The sequence below is a fragment of the Kalmanozyma brasiliensis genome (genome assembly GCF_000497045.1).
Source record: "Kalmanozyma brasiliensis GHG001 unplaced genomic scaffold PSEUBRA_SCAF5, whole genome shotgun sequence".
In the NCBI taxonomy this organism is placed as follows: domain Eukaryota; kingdom Fungi; phylum Basidiomycota; class Ustilaginomycetes; order Ustilaginales; genus Kalmanozyma; species Kalmanozyma brasiliensis.
The window spans coordinates 800,746-813,455 of NW_015961988.1; the positions used below are offsets into that span (position 1 = coordinate 800,746).

At 59.1% G+C, this 12,710-nt stretch overlaps 5 protein-coding genes across 5 annotated transcripts; 3 read left to right on the forward strand and 2 right to left on the reverse strand.

Annotated features, from left to right (window-relative positions):
• Positions 1–441: 441 nt before the first annotated feature.
• Positions 442–4,650, forward strand: PSEUBRA_005334 (Condensin complex, subunit 1, N-terminal; the record flags this gene model as incomplete). The annotated part of the gene is made up of 1 exon (XM_016438805.2): positions 442–4,650. The coding sequence occupies one exon, from the start codon at positions 442–444 to the stop codon at positions 4,648–4,650; it is 4,209 nt and encodes a 1,402-aa protein (XP_016290627.2).
• A 388-nt stretch (positions 4,651–5,038) lies between these two features.
• Positions 5,039–6,766, forward strand: PSEUBRA_005335 (uncharacterized protein; the record flags this gene model as incomplete). The annotated part of the gene is made up of 1 exon (XM_059465509.1): positions 5,039–6,766. One exon carries the CDS (start codon positions 5,039–5,041, stop codon positions 6,764–6,766), a length of 1,728 nt encoding a protein of 575 aa, XP_059321632.1.
• Positions 6,767–6,854: 88 nt separating this feature from the next.
• Positions 6,855–9,071, reverse strand: PSEUBRA_005336 (Cwf19-like, C-terminal domain-1; the record flags this gene model as incomplete). The annotated part of the gene is made up of 1 exon (XM_059465510.1): positions 6,855–9,071. The coding sequence occupies one exon, from the start codon at positions 9,069–9,071 to the stop codon at positions 6,855–6,857; it is 2,217 nt and encodes a 738-aa protein (XP_059320440.1).
• Positions 9,072–9,268: 197 nt separating this feature from the next.
• PSEUBRA_005337 (Vacuolar ATPase assembly integral membrane protein VMA21-like domain protein) lies at positions 9,269–9,649 on the forward strand (the record flags this gene model as incomplete). Its single annotated transcript, XM_016438782.1, has 2 exons — positions 9,269–9,419; positions 9,498–9,649. The coding sequence occupies 2 exons, from the start codon at positions 9,269–9,271 to the stop codon at positions 9,647–9,649; spliced, it is 303 nt and encodes a 100-aa protein (XP_016290629.1).
• Positions 9,650–9,787: 138 nt separating this feature from the next.
• On the reverse strand, positions 9,788–12,349 carry PSEUBRA_005338 (Origin recognition complex, subunit 2; the record flags this gene model as incomplete). The annotated part of the gene is made up of 1 exon (XM_016438790.1): positions 9,788–12,349. One exon carries the CDS (start codon positions 12,347–12,349, stop codon positions 9,788–9,790), a length of 2,562 nt encoding a protein of 853 aa, XP_016290630.1.
• Between the last annotated feature and the right edge of the window lie 361 nt (positions 12,350–12,710).

Genomic DNA, 12,710 nt, shown 5'->3' on the forward strand with positions numbered 1-12,710 from the left:
AAAGAGCAAGGTGCGGTGTTGGATTGGAATGTTTGAATCTTCTTGGGCTTTCCTTTCTCAAAGTCACACGCCAGCTCCTGACTGAGATGAGAAAGGCCCGAGCGTGTCTCTCTCCGCTAAGCGCGGTTGGCTGAATCTGAACTGATTCGTTGGCACTAAATCGCCGATTCAAATTTTATCACAAACAAATCACGTGCAGCCGCGCCTTTTTTACACTCTAACACTTTGAATGCGCCGCAAAACAAAACACGCTCAGTCAACGCGTCTCTCTCTCGTTGAGCTGCAGCCCAAAAAGACCAACACTCACAGACTCAAACTGAGCCTCCTCTTTCAAAAATTGCACGGCACAGCAGCCACAGGAAACCAACACCGAGAACCATCCATCTCGATCTCGACCACCATCATCATTGTATCGGCTTCACAGGTGATCGCTCACACACCATGACTTCCGCCGAAGATGGTGCAGGCGAGGCGTCCAGCGGTCGATACAACCTCGCCGACGAACTCCTCCTACTTCAGGATGAGCCATACATCATCCCGCAAGAGGTCGCAGTCGAGGACATGAATGCCTCCGAGCAGATCTCCACCCTCGACTCGGCCATCGACGCCATCACATCCAGCCCAGACAATGTCGCCACTCCAGAGATCTACGACCTCATCCGCTCCTACCTCAAACACTTTGCCAACCTCTCCCCAAATGCTTGCAACAAGCTTCTCGACGTCATCGCTTCCGGCATGTCCAGCGCTCTCGACGAAGCGCAACGCGAGCTCGACGGTGACGATCCTAACGCATACTCTTCTCACGCAGAGACGCTCGAGCGATACGCCTTCCTCCTTCAGTGGCTCGTCTCGGTAGCAGAAAAGTACAGCGGTGCTCGCTCAGACAGCGGTGGATCAGCGGCTGCTATCGTCGCTGCCAGAGGAGGTCGTCGTGGAGCTGGTGCCAAGTCAGCCGCGGCTGCGGCGGCGGCTGCCAAGTCCAGCTCTGCAAAGGCAGACGCTTGGCCTTGGTCCAACTCGATCCCAGCTGTGCTCTCCCTCATGTCCAAGGCAGCACGCGTGCGCAGCGAGCGTATGTGGACTGTCTCCGCTGCTCGCGACTCTTTCGTCTCTGGCTGTCTCCTGCGACCGGCCCTCCTCCTCCAAGAGAATGAGCTGTATCTCAAAGCACAGCCCATCAAGCTCGGCATCTTCAAGGTCATCTGCCAGGCCGTCAAGGCACACGGCCAGGCCTTCAGCGCACAAACCAGCATCATGCAGAGTCTGCAATACTACGAGCACCTTGCAGAGCCCATGGCAGAACTGCTCGCCGTCATGCGTCTCGAATTCGATTACGAGCGTCTCGGTGAAGACGTCCTCCGCGAGGTGGCTGCCAAGAACTTTGGCGCCATGGACACAAAGAGTCCACGTTCTTTCGGTCGCTTCCTGGTCCGCATGGCCGAGCTTAGCCCACGCAGCGTTCTCAAGCAGATCAGTCTGCTGCAAAAGCATCTTGACTCGGAATCGTACCCCATGAGGAACGCGCTCATCGAGACGCTCGGTCTGCTCATCAAGGAGCTCGCTCTCACTGACGATGCGCTCAACCCAGACGGAGGCGAGGCAGGTGCTGGCGGCGACGCAGCCGCTGATGAGAACCGAGGCAGTGCCGAGGCGCGCAAGAAGCAGATCGAGACCTTCTTCGATCTCCTCATCGAACGCTTCCTCGACCTCAACTCGTACGTCCGATCCAAGCTCATCACCGTCTGCGGCCGTCTCCTGGATCTGCCCACCAAGTTCCCCAAGCAGCGCACCGAGATCACCGAGATGGTCATCCGACATCTCGAGGACAAGAGCAGCGGTGTCCGCAAGAACGCTATTGCGCTCCTCACCAAGCTCATCCTCACTCATCCATTTGGTATGCTCCACGGCGGCGAGCTTTGCCTCCAAGAATGGCAAGCCCGTTTTGACATCGTCTCCAAAGAGCTCGAAGAGACCGAAGGATCTCTCAACCTGCCAGGCGAGGACTCTGTCCATCAGGAGAGTGAGTCGGAAGCTGACGAGGACGACGACGACGACGACGACGACGACATGGACGAGGATGAAGATGAGGAGAAAGATGAAGAGGACGCCGACGACACGCTGATGCAAGACGATGATGACGAAGATGCGCCGCCAGCTCGTGGTCGCAAGTCTGCCAAGAAGCCCAAGGTCCAAAAGCAAAAGAGCAAGTCCAAAAAGTCTCGCCGATCGGGCGTCGACCTTCAAGCTCTTGCTGCGGCTCAGGCCGAAATGGAGCCTGTCGACGCCGAAAAGGTCATGCGTCTGCGTCTCACGAAGCGCTACTACACCGATGCCATTGCCTTCATCACCCAGATCGAGACTGCTATGCCCAACCTCACACTTTTGCTCGCCTCCACCAACAAGGCCGAAGTGCTCGAGAGCATGGAGTTCTTCCGCGTCGCCTACGAGTACAGGCTGTCTGGCGCTGCTGCCGGTGTCCGCAAGATGGTCCACCTCATCTGGACCAAGGACAACACGCTCGTCATGGAGGACGGCAGTCAGCTGAAAGGTGTCCGCTCGCGTCTCATCGAAGTCTACCGAGCCCTCTACTTTGATGCACGCGCCGACCTCAATGCCAAGGACAACATCGCTCGTATCGCCAAGAACATGATCGAGCGTACCTTTGGCGCCACACTGGCCGAACTCACCTCGCTCGAGGAGATGCTCAAGACCATGCAGATCGAAAACCTCGTCCATCCGGAAGTCATCAACAAGCTCTGGGCTGTCTACTCGGCTCCTCGCGCCATCTCTGCCGCACAACGCCGAGGCGCCATCATCGTCCTTGCGATGCTCGCCACCGCCAAGCGCGAGATCGTCTCGGAGCACATCGAAACGCTGTTGCGAGTCGGTCTCGGCCCCATCGGCGCACGCGACGTGGTGCTCGCCAAGTACACCTGCGTTGCGCTCCAACGCGTCAGCGGTAGTGTCAAGAAGGTTAAGGGCGCTCTCAGCGACGAGAGTGTTCGCTACCCCATGACCAACCCGCTCTTTGGTCGTCTTCGCGCTGCCATCCAGATGTCGGGCGACGTGCTCAAGGGCGACAGCCGCGAAGAGTGGTTCAGCTTGGCCGAGAATGCCATCAACACCATCTACCTGCTCGGCGAACAGCCCGACGCGCTTTGCACCGATATCATCCGCAGCCTGACTGCGCGCGTGTTCGGCGGCAAGGCACAGCAACTACAGAAGGGCAGTGACGACGATGACGCGGCTAGCGATGTCTCGATGCCAGACGCGAGGGATGCTGCTTCGAGCTCGGATGCACCGGTCATGGGCGACGCATTCCAGCTGGCTCAGCTTCTGTTCATCGTGGGCCACGTGGCACTCAAACACATCGTCTACCTCGAGCTGGTCGAGCGAGAATACAAGCGTAGAAAGGCCGAGGCGGACAAGGAGAAGGCGGTGGCCAAGGCGGTTTCGGAAGGCAAAGCCAGTCGTGCTGCTGCTGCCGCTGCTGCTGCTGCCGTCGAGGAGCTCGACCAAGTCGCCGGTAATGCCGAGGACGAGATCGGTGAGGTGATCGCCAGTGTTCGAGAGAAGGAGCTGCTGTTCGGCAACAGCAGTGTGCTGGCCATGTTTGGTCCCATCATCACGCACATCTGCAGCAGCCCCAAGTCGTATCCCAACGAGCTGGTGCGTCGCGCTGCCGTGCTGACGCTGTGCAAGTTCATGTGCGTCTCGTCGACGTTCTGCGAAGCCAACCTGGCCCTGCTGCTGCACATTCTTACGACATCGAAGGACGCCGTGATCCGCAGCAACGTGGTCATCGCATTGGGCGATATCGCTGTGTGCTTCGGCTCGCTGGTCGACGAGAACTCGGACCGTCTCTACGCCGGTCTGGGTGACCCAGATCTGTCAGTCAAGAAGCACACGCTCATGGTGCTCACCCACCTCATCCTCAACGGCATGATCAAAGTCAAAGGTCAACTGGGTGAGATGGCCAAATGTCTCGAAGACGAAGAACCTCGCGTGTCAGACCTGGCCAAGCTCTTCTTCTCCGAGCTCGCCACCAAGGAGAACGCAGTGTACAACAATCTGCCGGACATCATCTCGCACCTGTCCATCGGCAAGCACGCCGTCGACGAAGAGACGTTTGCGCGAACGATGAAGTTCATCTTCACCTTCATCGACAAGGAAAAACAGGCGGAGAATGTTGTGGAGAAGCTGTGTCAGCGATTCCGACTGACCAATTCCGAGCGTCAATGGCGCGACATTGCGTTTTGTCTCAGCTTGTTGCCGTACAAGAGCGAACGGAGTGTCAAGAAGCTCATCGAAGGACTTCCGTTTTACCAGGACAAGCTGTATCATGGCGAGGTGTACAAGCGGTTCCAGGAGATTCTGGCCAAGGCGCGGGCGAACAAGACGGGTGCTGCTGGTGGGGCAAGGAATGGCGCGGGTGGGACCAGTGAGGGTGCGGGAGATCTGAGGGAGTTCGAAGAGATCCTGGCTCAGGCGGCGGCGAAGGGCGAGCAGGATGAGGCGTTCGAGGGCGCTGCTCAGGCCAAGGTGGCCAAGATGACGAGAGGCAAGGGCAAGAGCGGCAAGACCAGCAGTGCAGGGGTCAAGAGGAGCACGCGGGGCAGCAGGAGGGTTAGCGTTGAGAGTGCCGCGTGAGGCTGCTCTGAGTCTCGGTATCGTGGAAAGACTTGTAATACTATGTTCCGTGCTACGTCCGTGCTACGTCGTGAAGTGATGACGAGTGAGAGAGATGCGTGGTGAGGGGTCGTGAGGGGATGAGAGGGTGAAGGAGCGATGTTGAGCGCGGGTCGAGGAGGAAGCGCGGAAGTCGGCTCGAGATTTGTTTTTTTGGCGAGGAGCGTCTTCAGGGTCCAGTTTGAGGTTCAGCTTCGACCCTTGCAACCATCATCCTTCGACTCTTGCCTCGCCATCACACATTGTCTTGGCTCAACGCACGACGCTCCCGCTGTATCAGCAGGATCATGTACCTCGGACAGCAGATCATGCGATAACCCCCGCCATCACCCACATCAGCTCGACCAATATGGAGAGCAACTTCACCTTCACCCCGCCTCCCTTCCTCGGCTCTGGCTTTCGGCAAAACCACCAGATCCGGTCGCTCAAGTCTAACTCCTACCCGTTCCTGGCCTCCACTCGCTCGCTCGCGCCTTCATCTTCGCACAGTGCACCGTCGACAGGACTGCTCACATCGCGCGGGACAACATCGGGTTTTGCGCGCACCAACCTCAACTCCACTCGCCGGAAGCATTTGCGGCGGTGTTACGATCTCATGCACCTTTGCTTGCAGCGCAGGCAGACGGCGTTAGCGGGGAGGTTCTTGCGAATCATACTGGCCGCGCACGAATGGACGGCGGATGAAGGCTGGCGGCTCGCCCTCTTGCTGCTCAGCCTCCACTCGGAGGCTGATGCGAATGACAACGGCGTTGGAACGGCGACAGCAAGTCGCAGCAGGATCGCCTACCTGCAATCGCTCGATCTCCACTCCTCCGCCCCCTTCAAAGCCACACACCTCACCAGCACGCTCGTCGAAGAGTACATCCACGCCACCCGCCTCAACGACGCCATCGAGCTGCTGGAACAACGTGTGAACATGCATCCGTACAAGTCGCAACCCCAACTGCATACGTTGTTGGGCATGCTTTATCTGTTTGTCGGGCTGACTACGCTGTTGAACTCTACAGATGGAGAAGAGGAGGGGGTCAGTGTGAGGAAGTTGGATCGGACGACGAAGAATAAGGCGCGGAGGTGCTTTGAGACTGCGATCCAGGCTACACAGGGGTGGACACGGGGGGAGAAGGGGAGGAGGCAGAGGGTGTGGGGGATGCATTGGAACGATTGTGTGAAGGATGGTGAGAGGGTTGAGGGGAAGAGGAGGGAGGTTTGGGGGAGGGATGTGATGGATGATGGCGAGGATGGGTGGCCGACGGAGGAGCATCGAGATCTGCAGAAGATGAGGCGGCGGTTGGAGGGCAACGACGATGAACCGGCACAGGATGAGGCGGTGGAAGCGGAGAATCCGAGGGAGGGGGCAGCTAGCGATGCTGCGAGCTCCGCTTCTGGATCAGTGTATTCTGCATCCTCCAGCGACGACGACGATGACGAAGAGGAAGAGAGGGGTCGATCGCGCACACCATCACGCGCTCGCTCCCACCCGGGTGAAGACGATGCCGCTCCTCACCCCGACGTCGGCCCCGCTCTTCCCACCAAAGGCCCCAAGTCGTGGCTCCAAGCCTGGCCGCGCGTCTCATCGTTCTACACACCCGAACCTCCATTCGCGTACCACCTTGCCGAACAGTTCCTGAGCCTCCTCGGCCCATCGCCGTCGTCGCAAGTCCCAGCGCACGCGTCGTCATCGCAGCGTGGCACGTGGCGCGAGGAGGAAGGCGAGGATACCGAGGCAGAGGAGGTGGGAGGCATCCAGCTCACGCGCGAGGAGGCGGAGGAGCGGTTGCGGAGGATCCTGTTTGAAGATCGGGATGCGAGGGGAGGGGAGGCGAGTGGGCGAGGAGCGGGAGAATCTAGTAGGGGGAAGACGAAGAGTGAGAAGCGGGAGAGGAAGGACAAGATGGAGAGGAGGGAGGGGAGGGTGAAAGAGGAGAAGTCAAGGGGTCGGCATCGAGATGGCGGAGAGGGTAGGGATGGTCGGGAGGACAGGAAGAAGAGACGACACGACAGGGAGAGGGAGAGCATCGTTCCCGGTGGCGGTGAGCGTGAACGTAAGAAACGGCGTCACGACCGTCCACCTTTCTGATCTTCACATCTCTCTTCAATCGCACACACGCCTTTGCATCACACCCAATCCGCGTTGACTGCTGCTCCGAACGATGCATTGCAGATTTCTACGCGGTCTGCTTGGCCAACAACGCCCTGAACTGACTCGAGCGTTCCTTGTCCCTCGCCTCCTCGTCGAACCCCTCTTGGCCGTCCTCCGCCACCTGCGCAGCTTGGGCCGTCTTCCAATCAGCCAAGTGGGGCAGCTCGAACACGTCTGCCAGCGTCGTCCGCACAAACTGGACGGGGAATCTCGACGTCGTACTCAACGGAACGAGCCACTGTCTCTTCTCGCCTCCCTCCTCCAACGGATGCAGAGCAAGATGGAAGTATCCATCCTGCTCCTCACCTTCTTTGAGAGTGGACTGGTTGAAGTATCCCTCGACATCCTCGTCTTTCCGCAACACCGTGAGTGCAGGAAGCGCCTCCAGCGCGTCATCTAACCTCTTGACCACCTCTCGCTGTCCAACCACGCTGGAGAGGAGCGCCAGCAGTTGCGTCTGGAAATGCGTCATCCGGCTACTCGTACGTACCCTCACCAACGTCCATTCCAGCATGATGTGTGATGAACTCCCCCATACGGAGCGGATGCGGGACTTCGTCTCGTCCATCTCGACCCTTGTTCGTCGTCTCTCCTCCTCCTCCTCCGGTGCTGGGCCCAGCGACAGGACCGGATGCGCGGGGGAAAGGAGAGAGGATGTGTGCGCCAGTGGCACAAGAAGCAGGTGCGAGGCGTCTACAGTGTTGATCGATGGATGGGAGAAGCCGCCTTTGGGGAAAGCCAGGTAGGATTCGCCACCAATAGCTACGATGAGACTTTTCGCAACCGACGGATTCGACAGGCAGAACCAGCAGTTGGACGGTCCGACGGGGATGAGCTGTCTTCGTTCTGCGACGGCTGGTTTGGCGGGCAGACCCGCAGGAAGCGGCATGCTTGGCTTGTTTCCCCTCCCACCTTCAACAGGGATCGCATTGCTCGACAATCCCTGCGTCGCAGGCTGCTTCGATGGACACGCGCGAATGTAGTGCCCACCAACATTGCAGATCCGACACACATAGCCGGGAGGTGGCACGTCGTTGTCCCCTTCGGCGCGGGGTTTCTTGCGCGACTCCTGGAAGCGGTAGTTCGGCCCCTCTACATCTTGCGTCGCAGTCCTCTTGCCATTCACCGACGGTCGTTGTGCGGGCACGGAGTAGGGCGTCTGCGTAGAATTTGCCGGCAAGATTACTGCCTGTTGCGAGTCCGCAGGCGTAAGATTGAGCGCCAGGAACCACCTACGCTTCTTCTCGTTGGCGAACCGGGCTAGCGATACGAAGCGCGTGACCGTCTTCAATCCCCTTGAATCGGCTACTTGGGGAAGGTACGAGGAGAGATCGGTTGTGTACGGCGCGCGTTCCCAGAAGGCTCCCATGTCGAGCGTCTCTCCCGCAATGCCGACGGGCGGCTCGGGGTCGGTGCTGGAAGGGGCGAGGGCAAAGTGGTAGCGCGGGCAGGCATGCGATGCGAGTCGCGCGATGGCGAGAGAGCCCCACATGCGTGCGGTCGGGTCGGGCAGCCCACCGAGAGGATCTGATGGATTGGGAGGGGAGAAGAGCGTCACGCCTGTCGGCCAGCAATTCGTTAGGAGGAGGTCGATCGGCGGTCGTGCTTTCAGCGTGTCGAGCGCGGCAGTATGAGCAGCGCCGCGTGCTTGTTCGGCGGAAGCACTAGCTCGAGCGGCTGCGAGCGAGCCTGATTTCGCGCCGCTGCTGAATGTCGATGTGGATGGTAATGATGGGGATGGAAGACGGAACGACGGGTGCGCGAGCAGGCGGTTGATGGTCGAAGGTGTGATGTGCGCGGTGTTGCGATCAGTCGCTAGATCTGTGGAAGACTCGTGCCATGTTAGAGGATCAAAGTCACCACTTTGGTTCTCCAGCTCCTCTGCGTACTTTTTGGCATCCCATGTCCCGCCGACGAAAGCAACCCGCAATCCGTCGGGTGTCACCACTACGCCGCTCTTTTGCTGAAGGTAGTAGAGGTTGGGTGCCACCTTGACAAGTCCTTCCTGAGTCGCTTGCTGCTCGAGCTTCGGATATGAAGGAGGAGTTGACCCTTGGTAGAAGTACGTCGGAATGGGCAGCTTGATCTCCGCATCGAGTTCCACCTTGTCTGGCTTAAACAAGTCGCCGAGGACAAAGCAAGCCGTGAAAGGTCCATGTTTGCTCTCGATCGCCTGAAGCTTCGACGCGAGCTCGCTCAGCCGGCCGTTGACAGGCCCGACGATGAGGACCTTTTGTGGCATTGCTGCTCGTTTCTGCTCGACTTGTGAGTTGGACGTCAAGAAGAAAGTGTTGAACAAAAGTCACTTTTTCGTGGGCCGCGGGGGATGCAATCCGAGTTCCGATGGGTTGTGAACCCTTTCTTCTCGCACACGCCATCCTTCCTCTCGACCACCCTGCCGACATCAAGCGTTTCCCAGCACCTTAAGGACGAGCAACAATGTCCAGCCTCGATCCGACACCCTCTCGCGTCGCTCCACGGGGCAGAGATCCAGCACGAGGCGTCTACTACAAGCTCGCCTTCTTCAGCGTCGCCCTCTTCGCTGCGCCCATCTCGGCGTTCTACTTTGCGAAAGATCGATATCTTGGCGGTACGTAGCCTCCCTTTCTTCATGCTCACTGAGTTCGATCTTGTACTGACGTGATACGGCTTGGACTCGGCTCGACAGGCAATGCGACATATGCAGGTGGGCTAGCGGCGCTCGTAGTGAACCTGGTGCTGGCAGCATACGTGGTCGTGGCCTTTCTGGAGGACGATTCGGACATCGTGCCAACGAGGAGCGTGGATTCCAAGGAGAAAGGTGGGAAGAAGGATCTGTGACACACATCAACATCGTTCCAGCACGCAGCGATTTCTCTCAGCTCAATCGCACAGCAGTATACCCCTGAGTTCCTCTCACACAGTCAATCATGTGCACACACAAGCAAGCAAGTTGTGAATGGTGGTACGCCATATCGTCTAGATCGACTTCAACCTCTCCAGGACGCTACCCAGTACCTTTGCATCCGCCAATCCGATGCTGATCACGCCCGTCTTGGCCACATGGCACAGGTGATGATCCTTGAACTCGATCAACAGCGACTTGAAGTCGGCCTCGTTCGAGACGAGGAACGAGCGCTTGGCCTTGTTGAGCAGCTCCGCATACACCACGCCACCCACGCCCTCGGAGGACTCGGAGGCAAGCGATTGCTTGGCGAGCAGGTTGAACAGCGCCCTCGCCTTGGTGGTGACCGACTTGAGGATCGAGATCGCCGAAGCCTCGGATACGGTCCGGAAGACGTCCGAGACTTGGAGGCCGTTGTAGTAGGCCACGTTGGCGTCGGAGCCGGTGGAGGCGGCAGCGCCAATGGGCTGCGTGGAACGAGTGGTGAGGGTCGAGGCGGATCCGATGAGATCGAGCGCGGGGGGAAGCGGCGGCATCCAAGACGCAAAAGCAGGGTTGGATCGCATGATGAGCATCTCATCGAGACTCGGGGTGAAGGTCGACATGTTTTGCCAGATCCAGCAGAGACGCCCAGTGTTCCGACTTGGCTTGCCGCCATCAAAATCGTTGTCTTCGTCGAGCGCAAGGGCCGTCTTGTCCGCGGAAGCGGCCGTGGTCTGCTGTCCGGTCGTTGAAGCGATGAATCCAGAGTTGACGTGCTCGGTCGTAGCCATGATGTGAATGTTGCTCGACCGCGCTAGCGTCTCGAGCACGCTCTTGAAGCGAAGACTCTGCATGCCGGGAGCATCAAACGTCTCGAGGATGAGAAAGAGCTTTGTGGGCCCAACAATGTCATCTCTCGAAAAGCGCCGGACGATCCTCTCCGCCCTCGCGGCCGTCAGTGTCGACACCACAGTTGCCGCGCTACCATCGCCATCATTCATCCTTCCCGCGGCGTTCGCCGTCAACGTCAGCGAGCCCAGCCCTACCGCCCGCTCGATCTCAGCCAGCATGTCTTCCACCTTGAATCCCTTCATCGCTCCCTGTGCCACCACACCCACCGCATCGCCCTCCGCCTCGATTCTGCGGGCGACCAGCTCGTTGAGCAGCTTGACCTTGCTCCCCACTCCGTGAAAGATGATCGAGTACCCGGCGAGCAGCTGCGCGAGGTAGACGGGGAGCAGATGGCGATACATGCGCGTCGCCAGGTCGGAGATGGAGCCGGTACGAGTCTGATCTGCGACGACACGCTCGAGGTTGCGTGCATCCAGAGCGGGAAGCTTGGACGAGATGAGCGAGGAGGAAGTGCCGATGCCCATGCCTGCGAGCCCACGAGCGCGCTTCGAGGTGTTGAACAGAAAGTAGGCGTCTGACGAGGTGGGCTTGACGAGGCTTGAGCCGCTCGGTGCGCCGATGAGAGCTGATGGAGGTGCGCCGTAGAGCGACAGAGATGTGCCGTTTTGAGAAGTGTTCACGGTAGAACGGCCTGAGTTGGTGTGCGCGCGAGTAGCGGCGAGGAGTGGATTGTGCTCCCAGTCAGGACGACGGTTCTTCGATCCTGGTGGACGTCCTTTGGGTTTCGCTTGGCGCGCCTGCTCTTCTGTTTCGGCGGCGGCGGACGCAGCTGCTTCGGCCAAAGCTGACATTCCATCGTTGTTGGATGGCTCGAACGGCTGACGCTCTTTGCGCTTGTCGGTGGCCGTGAGGTCGGAAGGCTGTGGTTGGCGCTGTGCTGGTAGTGCTGGCCGAGGACCTTCGTCGACCCTCTCTTCGCCTTGCAGCGCGGCGGTGTCGTCGTCTTCCGCCTTGACGGTCTGCTCCTTTGGTCGGCCATCTGGTCCGAGTCTCTCGACAAAGTCGGCTAGTTCGGCATCCTGCTGTCGATACAGAATCCTCCTCCTGAGCCTCGCCAGAATGTCGTCCTGCTTCCTGGGCGAGTCCGCCTCGTCCTCCCAGTCGTCGTCGTCATCATCTCCTCCGACACCTGGCACGATTCCCGACCCAACCTCGTCATCAAAGTCCAAGTCCAGGCCAGCGAGCAAATCGAACTCCCTCTTCTTCTTTTTCTTGCTCCCCGTATCGCCCTCCTCCTTCGGCTTCGGCGGCCTCCCCTTCCTCTTCGGCACCTTCATCATCACAGCATCTGGATCAACCACCTTCTTTGGTCTTCCGCGCTTCTTCGGCGACCCATCCTCGTTCAGCTTCCTTCTCGAGCGACGAGGTCTCTTCTCGCCCTCGGCGTACTTGCGTGGTCGCCCGCGCTTCTTGGGTATCTTCTCCTCCTCGCCTTCTTTCTTCGGCCGACCGCGTTTGCGCGTTGGTAGTGAGTCTTCGCCCGGACCGGAGAGTGGAATGACCACTTCAACGCCAGAGCTTGTCGCCCGCGCTTTGCCCTTGCGCTCGGAAGGCGTGGCGGCGAGCATGGCAGTGACGGACGATTCGTCGTCCGAGGCCGAGTCGGAGTCGGAGCCAGACCCGGAGGCGGAGTCGTCTGAGCCCCCAAGAGAGGAAAGCTCGTCGCTCTGCCAATCATTATCGCCCTCGACGTCTAGATTCTGAGAAGCCACCTTGCGCCGTTTGGCCGGCTGCCGCGCCATCTTTGTTGTGTATGCTGGATCGCTACGAGCGGCAGACCGGGCTCGGTTTATGTGGTCGCTGTGAGTCTATGCGGCGGACCGAGCGCGAGAGTCAGTGCTGGATCGAAAGCGCTGGTCGGTAAAACAGCGCAGCGAGCTGGAATGACGAGATGAATCGATGGCGAGATGGAAGTCTAAGAAGGTGTTGGTGTGGGAGAGCAGCATGTTGAATCGAGGTCCGTGTGCAAGCTCGAATTCTGGGCCCACATTTTATCCGGCTTCCGAACTCGCCGCGCTCACCACTTCTTGCCAGGCAACTTCAAGCATTCAGACCAATGAATCTGTTGAGTATTCATACGTATGCGAATGCTGCTAATGTTAC